The sequence below is a fragment of the Adiantum capillus-veneris genome, chromosome 3 (genome assembly GCF_014529385.1).
Source record: "Adiantum capillus-veneris isolate H3 chromosome 3, ASM1452938v2, whole genome shotgun sequence".
NCBI lineage: Eukaryota > Viridiplantae > Streptophyta > Polypodiopsida > Polypodiales > Pteridaceae > Adiantum > Adiantum capillus-veneris.
Window position 1 is genome coordinate 139,157,087 of NC_140933.1, and position 13,894 is coordinate 139,170,980.

Here is a 13,894-nt window from a genome sequence, read left to right on the forward strand (position 1 = left end):
GAGCTCAAATGAAATACCTGTTACATAAATGTTAGAGCTGTACAGATTGTCAGTTTGGCAATTGCTCTTATGGAATGTCCAAAAGTTTGGTTAGTGCTATAGAAGTGAGTATTTCTTGTCAGTTTGTCAAGGATACAGTGATTGCTTCTATTGAAGAGTACATGTGTAACTGCATTCTTAAACTGTCGGTTTGGGTATGCTCGAAAGTGTTACGGGATCCAACGTGTACTATAAGACACTGGCAAAATGTGCAGCTACCATTTTGTCATTGGAAAGTTAGTGACTCAAAGCAATGGCAGAGTGCGCAGCTACCACTATGTCATTGCGACAGGGTTCACACGCAGGCAATACATGAGTCGACGAGGTGTTGAATACACCAGGGTTGACAATGAGCATGTATGTGCCGTATATGTGTCGACAGGTGTTGAATACATCAGTGTTGACAGTAAGCATGTACGACATAGATGCAAACGAGGACGTTTGAGATTTCAAGAGGGGGGTATGTCACCAGCGTGTGACTACTATCTATCCTTTTTGTTGATTTCTTTCTTATTATCTATTTACTTTCACTTTTTGGAAACACCCCTCGGGAAATCTAACTGCCCTGCATTGCATAGCTAGTGTGGAACTGTCCAGAGGGAGTCCAGGCCTGAGGACAAGAGAGCACTAAGGTTGGACAAGGACTATGGTTAGCCAAGTGGGGTCATTGACTAGCCAAAGTGGAATCCTTTGCTACAGAGGCTACATTTCAGTTCTGGATGTGGCCGCAGTGTACAAAGAGGCTCGGATGACCTAGAAAGATACAATGGCAGCATCTCCTAAAATTTAGGGAACTGCTATTTTGGGACCTGAAAATGTCTTCGCGTCATTACGTGCAGTTTGACATGGGGATCATTTTGTTACTCTGTGGCCAAGTCAACAGAGGCTGCAGGTGAGATATTTTTAGACCCGAGGGTCTAAAGCGAGAAAATGCACAAATGAGTGACACTTGGCACTCTGAGGCCAGTTTACTACTTATAGAGAAGGCAAAAACGTGATTTATAGCTGGGAGGCTCATTTTGCAAGTCTCTGTCACAGGTTAAGAGCTATGGAGTGCTTGCTTTCCCTCCTATGTACAGTGCGGTGCCAGGAGTGATGCCCTGCACGCTACGCACTGCCCTCTCTCTCCCCTTTGGCAGTATGTTATGCCCCTCTAGTGGGCTCTTCATTTGACCAATGTACAGTTGTGTGGGTTCATGCGCGATTGCCGAGGCAAGAGCCTCTTGCACAGGTACTGGATTAGCTAGTGGCTAATCCCCCCGCAGGTACAGGTGAATTCGGAGAGGTTTCACGCCAGAAATCTCGTCCGATTCAAAGGGCAAGTAGCCCTACAGGTGCGGGAGCTCGAGGACTTGCTACGGATGCGACCGGCACGTGAAACGGAGCCCGAAACAGTGAATTACAGCCTGCTGTGTATTTTTGCTGGTTTAGGGTTTTGGCCCTAAACGGACCCTAATACCCCCAGGAGGTTCGGGGACGCAAGGGGACCGCTGTACAGGTGATTTGGCGCATTTTCAGGGCTGAAAACAGAGAATTCAACGTGCTGCAGATTCTCGCCAGGTTTTGCAAAGTGCCCGTATGCGTCGGGAAAGTCATTTAATGCGTGGGAATACTGACCGTGAAGGGTTCTAGTACAGTTATGCTGCCGAAATCGGGCTGGAACAGTGGAAATTCAGCCGAGTTTGTGCGGGGCAGCTTGTAGGGAACCACAGCGTTTATTCCCTCTTTTGAACAATAAAGAAATACCGAAAGGGGCGCCTAAGTTAGGGGCCAATCTGGTGTCTGTCTACTCATACAGGTGCAATCTAGTAGCCTGTATCCCTCTCCCCTTTGTTGTGTCTTGAAAGTACAGGTAAAATAGACGATTAATAATGGGTGAAAGCTAAATCAAGGTTTGAAGTAAAGATTACTGCCCTTTTTGGATTGAACAGGCCGGTTTCACCTTGACCCTTGGCTTTTCATTTGTCTGACCTTTGGCTTTTCATTTGTCCAATCCCTTGGTTTATAAAAAGAAGGGCGCACCCCACTTTCTAGGGTTGACTTGTGTTATGCGCCTCATTTTTAGGGCTGATCTGTGACATTCATTTGTGTGACCTTTGGCTTTTCATTTGTCCAATCCCTTGGCTTACAGAAAGAAGGGCACCCCACTCTCTAGGGTTGATTTGTGTTATGCGCCTCAGTTTTAGGGCCAATTTGTGATAGCCGCTCCTTACCCTTTCGTTTCTGTAGGCGTGCCTTCTCAAACCTTAAAAGCACCCAATCATTCTCCTTTAACAGCAAGTCATGTTGATGCTTCTCCGCTGCCTTCTTGTGCCGTGCTTGAGACTTCTCAAGAGCCTCGCGCTCCTTCGCCACTCTGAGTCTTGAGAAGATAAAAAATAAAGTCCATTGCTATGCTTTCCATGGTTGGGAAGGTATGGGTATGATCGTCATCCGCCGATGCACCTTTTTCGCTGCCCCTTTGCCAATTGTGTGCACTTGAGTTGAATATGTGATATGAGGGAATTCCCAGTGCTGATTTTTTTGCGATAAAGAGGAACGTATGGTTGTTGCTGCTATTTTTAATCCTCTTGGGGCTGATTTGAAGAACCCTTTTCATTTCAATTGGTCCTAGCCGATTCACATGCCAAGATTTTCTTCAACCATGGAGATGGGGAAAGGGTCTGAGAGGAATTTAGTTTCTGATGAGAAGTACAAGAGGATGATGGAGCAAAGGAACGAAGAGGAACGGGGAGATTGGTTGTAGTTCTACTCTGGTGCTAAGATTAAACTGCAAAAGCGCTACTGATGCTGATGGTCATGCAAGCGCCAGGGCTGATCTGACGCACGAGGCGGATGGCTGATGGTGTTGATAAAAAATGCCATGGGTATGATGAGGAAAACGCTAGGGATTGGGTACTGAGGGGCTGGCTGCCCCTAGGGTACTACGGGTACTAACTTGCTTCCAAAGGGTGACTCCTAGGGTTATGTACATAGGGAAATCATGCTGAGTTAGACAAGTATCTGGCCCCCACGACTTGGTAATTCTGGCTTTATTAATAAGTTTATGAACTCTTAATAAGAGGTGCTTCCTATTCAGTGAAACTACCTAGGCCTAGTACTATGCTAGACTATGGGAACCCTCCCCAGTGCCTACACCTAGCATACACTGGCTGTGCTCATGTGCAATTAGAGGGTATGTAACTACTCTAAAGTGCCTGGGCACCAGGTCCCGCGCACAGGCTCACAAGGGTGCCAAAACACTTCCTAGGCTGTCCTAAGCCCTAGAAATAGGAGTTAGCTTGTCCACATGCACATAGGGTTAGATGTGCACGTGACACATTGTGCAACCATGCACTAATATGATCCAATCATATTTAAAGGTACAACCCTCCAAGCTTTGCTAGGGAAATTTATGATGAAAGAAAGGAAGCTAAAAAGAAAGGAGATCAAGTTATCTCATCTTTACATAAATTAACCATGAATTCCCTATACGGGAGGTTCGGCATCAAACCTGATTGTAATATAACAGAAATCTGCAATCAAGAAAGAGTTAATAAACTAACCTTTATCAATTTCACATGGTAGAACAATTAAACAATACCCACGACCACTTACAGAGCTGACCATCTCTTGGCATTCTTGCTTTACTGGTATATCAAGCATTCTTGCATTGATCTGGAATTGTTTCAGGTTCCTCAATTTCTTTTAGTGTCTTTCTTTCTGCTCCATTGTCTCCTTTCCTCCATTTGTCGACATGCAGTCTAAGATGGTATGGAAGATCCTCTAGGCGTCCCTGTTAGTAATCCACATTGCTTCCGAGATGCCTAATCAAAAATGTGGAAGTCGGTGTCATTTTGAGGTCAGGACGGGCATGTTGCTCTAGAATCTAACTGCATGGCATGTGCCACAGTCTCATAATGGGAAGGGGGGACAATTAACACCTGTAGCGCTAAGTTTCGGGATCTCCGTCTTAAGTCACCCTCTCACTTGATTCCTTGGAGCAAAAGGAGCATTGTTTAGCACATCATCCACAATATGGAAATTCTAACAGTTATCGGAAGCTCAAGACTATTACAGATCTGATCTTTTGTGTGTAAATCAGGGCTAACGTCTCTCTGTCTTCTGCAAAGGTTGTTCTTTGAAAAAGGTTGGTCTGTCAGTAATTATAATCATGGATGACCAGTTTGGAGCAAGAGTGAAATAATTGAGAAAAGTTTCATGGCTCAAATAAGCAAGGAGGAACAACCTTTGTTGTAACACAACACCACCAGATCCACACCAAATTAAAGCTAGAGAAGACTGGCTAGGAGCCGTCACACATCAAAGAAAGGCTGCTAATGTGCCGAGATCTCGCTGCTGTGGGCTCTAAACAGCAGAAGAAGGCTGAACAGTGAAATGCTTCTGTACAGCTAAAAATAGTGACCACTGTGCTGTTTAGGGCTTATTAGAAAGCAGTGTGTAATATCTTTGAGTTCCTGTGGGTGTAATGCATTAAAATTACATGTTCTTTGCCTGTGGAAAATTTCTTGCTTTTTTTAGAAGAAAGTTTGATGAAGCCTTTGCTTGATCAGTTGACATCTCCAGGATTTGTTGCGCTCTGTTTGTAGTTTGCATGCATGTGATAAGGTGTATAACCAAGCTCCATTTTCCAAGGATATCACATATAAAATTAGTAAAAGATTATTTGTTTGTTTTTCACACCCTTGAAAAGCTTATGTCACCTTGCAGGACATGGAGGGATTGCTGAAATTGAAATGCCATTTACAGCCTTCTATTCCTGGTCAACCTCTTGCTGTTGCATCTCATACCCATGCCAACTTTGCAAAAAAGGCTACTGCTCTTTTTTCATTCCGGATAAACAACCTCAAAAGGACTACTGGAACATGCTGCTTTTCATCTACTTCAGAATCCGGCTCTCCTCCTTTCAACATAGCTGTACTTGAAGATTACACACGAACGGTGCCCTCGGAGCTCTTGCTAGTTCATGCTATGGTAGATGATGAGGAAGATGAGGTTCTTGTATACAGAGTAAGCTTTTTGATTTGAACACCGCATTTATGGCTTCCCCCTACACACGTGTGCGCACACACACATGCATGCACATAACCATCCAGGGGGAGGGAAGTTGTTATTAAAACTGGATTCCTCTTAGTGTGTTGGTGGAGGCTGCAAATGTTTTTTGCAAGTTAGAGAGTGACGGTGGATCCTATACCACCCTTCAGATTATATCAAGCAATTTTCTCCACGGACCCCAGCCGTGGGGGCGGGGGGCGCATAGCTACATGAAAATCTGTTTCGCCCCCTTGAACCGAAACCAAACTCGAAACACTTCAACGTTTCTAAAGAAGGCCGTCACCAACTTGCCGAGAGAAATGAAATGAAATGTTATATTAACGTCTTCAAAAGGCCAGAATGACCTATGAGACCAAATTGATACAAAAGTGGTGAATCTGTTACAATGTCTGGGTACCTTAGTACTAAAGTAGTAAGTGTGAAAAGTGTGAAAATAAATGTGAAAAACTAAATACAAAGTATTAAATAAACTTCTTAGGAGCATTCTAGGTGTCTGGCTAGAATGCTTCTAATCCTTTGTTGTAGTCTCCTCTGGTGAAGTGTGCTTCTGCATCTCGGTGTTGTGGTCGTCTCGATTTCCTAAGCTCAATCGCCCTGTCAATGGGGTGCCTTTGGTATGAATGTGGGTGCTCCTTTGTGCTGGCTGCTGGCCTCTTGCTTCTCCTTCCACTCCTGCTTCTCTCGATCCGAAGAAATCTGTGATCTCCCTCTGAGGCTGTAGTGCTCTTTGTCTTCTCATTAGATTATCCCTGTGCCGATTTAGTTCCAGTAGGTACAAGCCTAAGCATCTTTGATCTTGGTATTGCATGACTCTATCTAGAGGTCCAAAGCCTTCTTTAAATAGGCAATGGAAACGCCCACGTATCTCATAGTATACGGTGCAATGGCATATGTAGTGCAATTATGTCTCCGGCTCCATTCTGCATAACTTGCAAATTCTGCTCTCAGGTGGGATCTGAAACCGGTCCGTAGGGCGGTAGGCGTTGGCTTTCACCCGAAATTCTTTACTTTATACACACACACAGAGCACTTTGCAAAGAGAACCTGCGTCGGGAGTTAACACTTGAATACACACACGGCTCGGAAGCTAGAATGCTCCGAGCAGACGCCGACAACCTGTAGGCCCCAAAATTGGCGCCCCTTTCGGTATTTCTTTATTCTTTAGGAGGGTAAATTACAAGGTAAGGTCCTGGGAATCCTTCACGTGTATCCACCTAGATACCATTTGATTTGGCCAAATTTCGGCAGCATAACAGCCCCAAAACTTGCGCGAAACCAATTCCCCTGCTGGAACTCGCTTGCACTGTCGTATACCCTCTGATTCCTGTCCAAAAACAGTAAAATCAGCACGCTGTATTTATTGGTTTTTGCCCTGTTTTCAGCCCCAAACAGTCCCCTAACATTCCTTTGCCAGTGGGGCACGATCCCCAATGATCCTGGCGTCCGTACGGCTGAAAAAACAGTGAATTTACAGCGCATACACAGCGCTGATTTTGCACCTGTACGGTGAGGTTATGACCCTCACCAGTGCCTGCTTTGGAGCAGCAGTTAGCTACCCCTGTTCCTGCTCAAGGAGGCTCTTACCTCAGCACAAAAGCATGAACCCACACAACTGTACATCAGTCAAATGAGTAGCCCTCTTGTGGGGCATCACATAACTGCACGTAGGGGAGAGAGAGAGCAGTGTGTAGTGTGCAGGGCATCACTCCTAGCACCACACTGTACATGAGAGGGAAAGAAAGCACTCCATAGCTCTTAACCTGTGACAGGTTGCAAATGAGGCCTCTCCCAGCATAAAAATCAGCGCCCATTTTTCTGCAAGGGGAAAGTTCACCAAAATGTGACACTTGGCGCATTTTCAAGCATTTTCCCGTTTCGGGTTCGCCGTTTAAAAATATCCCAACCGACGCGTCAGTTGACTTCGCGGCAGAGTTGTAAAATGTTCCCCTAGTCATACCGGAGGTAATGACGCGAACACATTTCACGGCCCAAAATAGCAGTTCCCTAAATTTTAGGAGATGCTTCCGTTGGGCTCCCACTGGTCTTCTGACCATCTATCCTCATTGGGACCGCATCCAAAATTGCAATGTGGCCCAACTGTCGGATACTTTTTGTTGGTAGTCCCACCTTGACTTTACGCCTTAATAGAGTTCACTTCCTAGTATCCACCAACTTGCTAAGTGCGATGGGGGGACCTATATGATCTTGCTCTGAGCCTAGACATCCTCTTACCATACGAATTCCAGTGCCGACCACTTCCCGTCTGCGGGTGAATCTACCGTTCACATTGGCCATACAATGTCCGACCGTTTGCTACTTCAAAAAGAGGGTCTTAAACAAATAAAATAAACCCCATTGGAAAGAAACCAACAACCAAGGTTAGCAGTTGCCACATCTCTGTGACATGGTTAATAACTGCTACGTCCTCGTGACATACCCCCCTCTTGAAATCGCAAACGTCCTCGATTGCATACCATAAATACACGCCACTGATGATCTTGTGCTATTAACACTCTTTTATCATCGCATGTATCCGCAAGAAAGGTCGTAACATACATAGATACAAATGACTTAATGAGGCCTTCATACTTTTGCCATTTCCATCTATGGCACTGAATTCATATGTACATTTGATGTACTAGCTCTATCATTACCCCTCCTTTGCACACGTTGGGTTGGGGCATAAGTAGGCTGTAACCGAAAGGCTTCAAGGTAAAGCTGCAATACATTTGGTGACTCTGACAGTTAATGCTCTTCCATCCACTTTGCATCCATAGGTGGATAGTTCTTGAACTTCACCAAATAACGTCTTGCAACTTGTCCTTTAACTTTTCTGTCCTTATGTGCCAAAACTTGCTCAGGTACCAAGATCTCATCAAGTTCCTCAACTTCTGGCTGATCCTCAACTGGCATATCTTCTGGCACATCACCCACGAAGGGTCTTAGAAGACTCACGTGAAACGCATTATGAATCTTCCACGCATCAGGCAGTTTCAGCCTGTAAGCCACATCGCTGATCTTGTCAAGCACTTGAAAAGGCCCATAGTATCGCATGCTGAGCTTAGGAAACAGCCGTTCCTTGCCCTTCATCTTCTTTAATCTTGCTTTTTCGAACCTTAAGAGAACCCAATCACCAGGTGATAGTAGCAATTCACGACGGTGACGATCAGCAGCCTTTTTCTGTTTTGCTTGAGTCTTCTCCAAGGCAACTTTAATCTTCTTATACATCTCATCCATGTTCTCAACATATCGATCTGCCTCAAAGATCTTGTCCTTTGTATGCAAAATGGGAGGAACCTTTTTGCCGCCTTCAACAATTTCAAAAGGTGCTTTGCCAGTAGACGAATGCACTGTATTATTGTACGCATACTCAAGCATAGGCAAATACTGTTCCCACTTGCCCTTATTATCTGACACATAGCATTTCAGCAGATCTAAGACAGTAGAATTGGCCTCTTTTGACTGTCCATCAGTTTGTGGATGAAACGAAGACGAGAACTTGAGCGTAGTACCCATGTTCTCAAACAATCCTCTCCAGAACAAACTGGTCATGCGAGGATCACGATCACTGATAATCGATTGTGGCATACCATGGTTCCATTGCCGGGATATCAATCACTTTTTCCTCAAAGAGTGAGCCTGGATTGTTCAGGGTAAAGACACACAGTGCAAGAACACGGGGATTACACTATGGCCGACAAGGGGAAGGGAATTATGGAAGAGGGTTCCTCTCCAAAGGACAGGCAGGAGATTCCTATGGTTTTTGAGATTGGCGAGAGCTCACGGCCACGTCAGTCTGTACCTCCTGTCAACGTGAATGTCCCTCCAGGAGTACAGGGCTTTATGACAGGGCAACTTGAGGATGATGTGTTTAAGACTCAGTTAGTTGCCGCGGTGAATGTCTTTTCGCAACTGGTGCAGAATCCGAGGTCTATGGAATTCTTGCAAGCGCCACCAGTGCAACAGCAAAATAGGCAACCTACGCCGCGTACGGAGCTTGTTGAAACTCAAGCCCAGGTACTTCATGAGGCGCAGGAGGAAAGGGAACACTCGCATGTTGCGGAGTCGGGGGCTCCAAAGCAGGTTCCTCCCGTGCTTGAACAGGTGGCTAGAACGCCTATTCCACAGGTTATGCTAGTTCAGCCCGCCACCTTTCAGAGCCAGCATGCTGTCTTGAATGGGCAGGGAGCTGGATACCAGGCTATGCACTCAGTTTTTCCACCACCCACGGTACATCCTGGGTATTTCGGGGGTGGATCAATGTTCCAAAGTATGGCTGGTTATGCGTCTGGAAGTCAGCCGTACATGCCAGGAACAGTGTTCGGGGGTATGCAAGGCATCATGCCAAACCCCATGTATGGTACTATCGGCATGCAGCAAGGTTTCCACGGCAACCAGGGCCAGTTTGGGGTGCCACAGGCTCATTTTGGCATGGCTGGTTTTTCTGGACAGCAGCCAGATATCGCACCTCTGATGCAAAATGTGAATGGCCAACACGTGCCGATCATGCCTACTACAGTGCCCATGTTGCAGACCATCCCGTATGACAACTTGGGGGCACTAGAGAAGCCGAAGGCTTACAAAGAAGGTGGTGCAGCGGTAAAGTTCAGTACCTTCAGTGGTTTCGAGGATAAGACGAAGGCACTCACTTTCCTCCAGCAGTTTGATACAGCTTATGCGGGAGGGAATTTTACAGAGGCCTCGAAGGTCAGGAAAGCTGCCACTTTCTTAAAGGACAATGCGCTTACATGGTGGACGACATGTTTAATGCAAGGACAGGCACCCGCCACTTGGGTTTACTTCAAGCAAATGTTTACATCTGCTTGGCTATCAAATGAATTTGAAGTCGATGTCCTGACAGATTGGCACCAGCTTACGGTAGCTTCGTGCAAGAGCTTGCTGGAGTACAATAGGAGGTTTTGTAAAGCATTACTCTCAGTGACCTCCTACAGATTTGTGCCATGACAGAGCAGATAGAGAAGTATTGTTGTGGGCTGCCTAAAGGGCTTCGCGATTACTGTACAAAGAACAGAGTGGCTACCCTTACTCAGCTTATGGAAGTTGCGAACACTGGTCTTGCCCTGTTGAAAGGAGAGGACAGTGGATTTCCGAGCAGTGATAAAGGAGGGCAGCAAAAGAAAAATTCAACGAAGAAGCCCTTTGTGAAAACGGCTCCTGATGCGTCACAGGGGTCAGAACAGGCCACCAAAGATAAGGATTCAGCTGGGACTTCTGGAGCGCAGGCAAAGAAACAGAAAAGGAAGGCAAGAAGAATGTTCTGGTCTTCTTTATCCTCTGAGTCAGCTGGCCTTTTCCTTTGTGGACAATTGATAGAAATATGACTAGGTTGCTCGCAAGAAGCCAAAACCCACGGCAGGTTTAGTGCCAGCCATCTGATCAGATTTTATCTTCTTCCTGACAGGGATAAAATGGGCCTGCTTGCTGAACCTGCAGATAATGGTCCATATACCATCATTCCCTGTTGGCGTTCTTGGAAGATCAAAGATAAAGTCCATAGCAATGCTTTCCCATGGCTTATCCGGAATCGGCAGTGGTTGTAACAACCCTGGTGCCTTTTGCTTGTCAAACTTGACCTTTTGGCAAACTATGCATGCTCGCACAAAGGCATCCACATCTCTCCTCAAGGTAGGCCAATAGAAGAACGTCTCTACCGCTTTAACTGTTGCATCAATGCCACGATGCCCTGCATACGGTGGGACATGACTCTCTTCCATGACCTTATGTCGCAGTGGCCTAATGACACAAAGTCTGCCATGCATCATCATAAAACCATCTCTGAGGAGGTAGTGCTCGTGATGTTGTGCCTCTTGTAACTGTTCAAAGATCCTTGCAAAATCTTCATTAGCAGTATACTGTTCCTTCATGTCATCTAACTCATGATGATAAGGAATTGACACAGCTGAAATTTGTGGCTTTCTTGATAACGCATCAGCCACAACATTCTTCTTGCCTTCCACATGCATAATCTGGAAGTGGAACATGGAAAGAATGTTTGCCCATCGCATATGCTTTTCGGATAACTTTGATTGTGTCAAGAAGTATCGCAAGGTCTGATGATCTGTTTGGACAACAAAATCAGCACGTAAGAGGTAGTGCTTCCAGCTAGAAAGCGCATGAATCACGGCCAAGAGCTCTTTCTCATAGACTTGCATAGTCCTCTCTGGCCAATGTTCTCAGCCATTAGGACCTTCTTTTCCTCTAGCGACTTGCGCACAAAAGGCTTCCTTTTCTGTTTCTTTGCCTGCGCTCCAGCTCCCTGCCCATTCAAGACAGCATGCTGGCTCTGAAAGGTGGCGGGCTGAACTGGCATAACCTGTGGAATAGGCGTTCTAGCCACCTGTTCAAGCACGGGAGGAACCTGCTTTGGAGCCCCCGACTCCGCAACATGCGAGTGTTCCCTTTCCTCCTGCGCCTCATGAAGTACCTGGGCTTGAGCTTCAACAAGCTCCGTACGCGGCGTAGGTTGCCTATTTTGCTGTTGCACTGGTGGCGCTTGCAAGAATTCCATAGACCTCGGATTCTGCACCAGTTGCGAAAAGACATTCACCGCGGCAACTAACTGAGTCTTAAACACATCATCCTCAAGTTGCCCTGTCATAAAGCCCTGTACTCCTGGAGGGACATTCACGTTGACAGGAGGTACAGACTGACGTGGCCGTGAGCTCTCGCCAATCTCAAAAACCATAGGAATCTCCTGCCTGTCCTTTGGAGAGGAACCCTCTTCCATAATTCCCTTCCCCTTGTCGGCCATAGTGTAATCCCCGTGTTCTTGCACTGTGTGTCTTTACCCTGAACAATCCAGGCTCACTCTTTGAGGAAAAAGTGATTGATATCCCGGCAATGGAACCATGAAACCGGCCCGTAGGGCGGTAGGCGTTGGCTTTCACCCGAAATTCTTTACTTTATACACACACACAGAGCACTTTGCAAAGAGAAGGAGTTAACACTTGAATACACACACGGCTCGGAAGCTAGAATGCTCCGAGCAGACGCCGACAACCTGTAGGCCCCAAAATTTGCGCCCCTTTCGGTATTTCTTTATTTTTTAGGAGGGTAAATTACAAGGTAAGGTCCTGGGAATCCTTCACGTGTATCCACCTAGATACCATTTGATTTGGCCAAATTTCGGCAGCATAACAGCCCCAAAACTTGCGCGAAACCAATTCCCCTGCTGGAACTCGCTTGCACTGTCGTATACCCTCTGATTCCTGTCCAAAAACAGTAAATTCAGCACGCTGTATTTACTGGTTTTTGCCCTGTTTTCAGCCCCAAACAGTCCCCTAACTGTCCTTTGCCAGTGGGGCACGATTCCCAATGATCCTGGCGTCCGTACGGCTGAAAAAACAGTGAATTTACAGCGCGTACACAGCGCTGATTTTTCACCTGTACGGTGAGGTTATGACCCTCACCAGTACCTGCTTTGGAGGAGCAGTTAGCTACCCCTGTTCCTGCTCAATGAGGCTCTTGCCTTAGCACAAAAGCATGAACCCACACAACTGTACATCAGTCAAATAAGTAGCCCTCTTGTGGGGCATCACATAACTGCACGTAGGGGAGAGAGAGAGCAGTGTGTAGTGTGCAGGGCATCACTCCTAGCACCACATTGTACATGAGAGGGAAAGCAAGCACTCCATAGCTCTTAACCTGTGACAGGTTGCAAATGAGGCCTCTCCCAGCATAAAAATCAGCGCCCATTTTTCTGCAAGAGGAAAGTTCACCAAAATGTGACACTTGGCGCATTTTCAAGCATTTTCCCGTTTCGGGTTCGCCGCTTAAAAATATCCCAACCGACGTGTCAGTTGACTTCGCGGCAGAGTTGTAAAATGTTCCCCTAGTCATACCGGAGGTAATGACGCGAACACATTTCACGGCCCAAAATAGCAGTTCCCTAAATTTTAGGAGATGCTTCCGTTGGGCTCCCACTGGTCTTCTGACCATCTATCCTCATTGGGACCGCATCCAAAATTGCAATGTGGCCCAACTGTCGGATACTTTTTGTTGGTAGTCCCACCTTGACTTTACGCCTTAATTGAGTTCACTTCCTAGTATCCACCAACTTGCTAAGTGCGACGGGGGGACCTATATGATCTTGCTCTGAGCCTAGACATCCTCTTACCATACGAATTCCAGTGCCGACCACTTCCCGTCTGCGGGTGAATCTACCGTTCACATTGGCCATACAATGTCCGACCGTTTGCTACTTCAAAAAGAGGGTCTTAAACAAATAAAATAAACCCCATTGGAAAGAAACCAACAACCAAGGTTAGCAGTTGCCACATCTCTGTGACATGGTTAGTAACTGCCACGTCCTCGTGACAGGATCCCCCTAAATCTGCCAAATTCAATTTCCAGCTGGTGTGAGGATGTACAAATCTGACCAATAGCACATCTCAAACCATGAGACAGGTGGGTATCCATGTAGCTCGGGCGAATCACAAATCCATCTTCAGATAGCTGTAGGAAGTTTTCTTTGTAGTCGCCCATCTTCATGCCCAATTCTTGTGTAGGGTCTACCCATGTCCTCTTAGTATCCAACTGTATAAGATCCTGACGGATGATTTTATTAATCTCCGTTCATGTAATTGCGAGTGATGGAGCCTCAAGAGAGTATTGGAAGGGGGGTAATCTTTCCATACTGAACCCGTGTCTCTGAAACCACGAGGACACTTGCGCATACCAGCATGATGTATCCCCTTTCATTGCTAATTGTCGAGAGGATTCGAGGGCCAGTCTAGTATATCGGCAATTATTTGTATCCCACAAACCATGTATAAAGGAC

At 46.2% G+C, this 13,894-nt stretch overlaps 1 protein-coding gene across 1 annotated transcript in view; it reads left to right on the forward strand.

The window, feature by feature from the left end:
- The window catches only part of LOC147461806 (uncharacterized), a 92,841-nt gene that overhangs the window by 23,859 nt on the left and 55,088 nt on the right, over positions 1-13,894 (forward strand). Inside the window, exon 2 of the mRNA XM_086509253.1 lies at positions 4,750-5,049. Within this exon, the coding sequence (XP_086365379.1) occupies positions 4,753-5,049 (297 nt within the window). The 5' untranslated portion in view covers positions 4,750-4,752. The remainder of the gene's footprint in view (positions 1-4,749; positions 5,050-13,894) is intronic.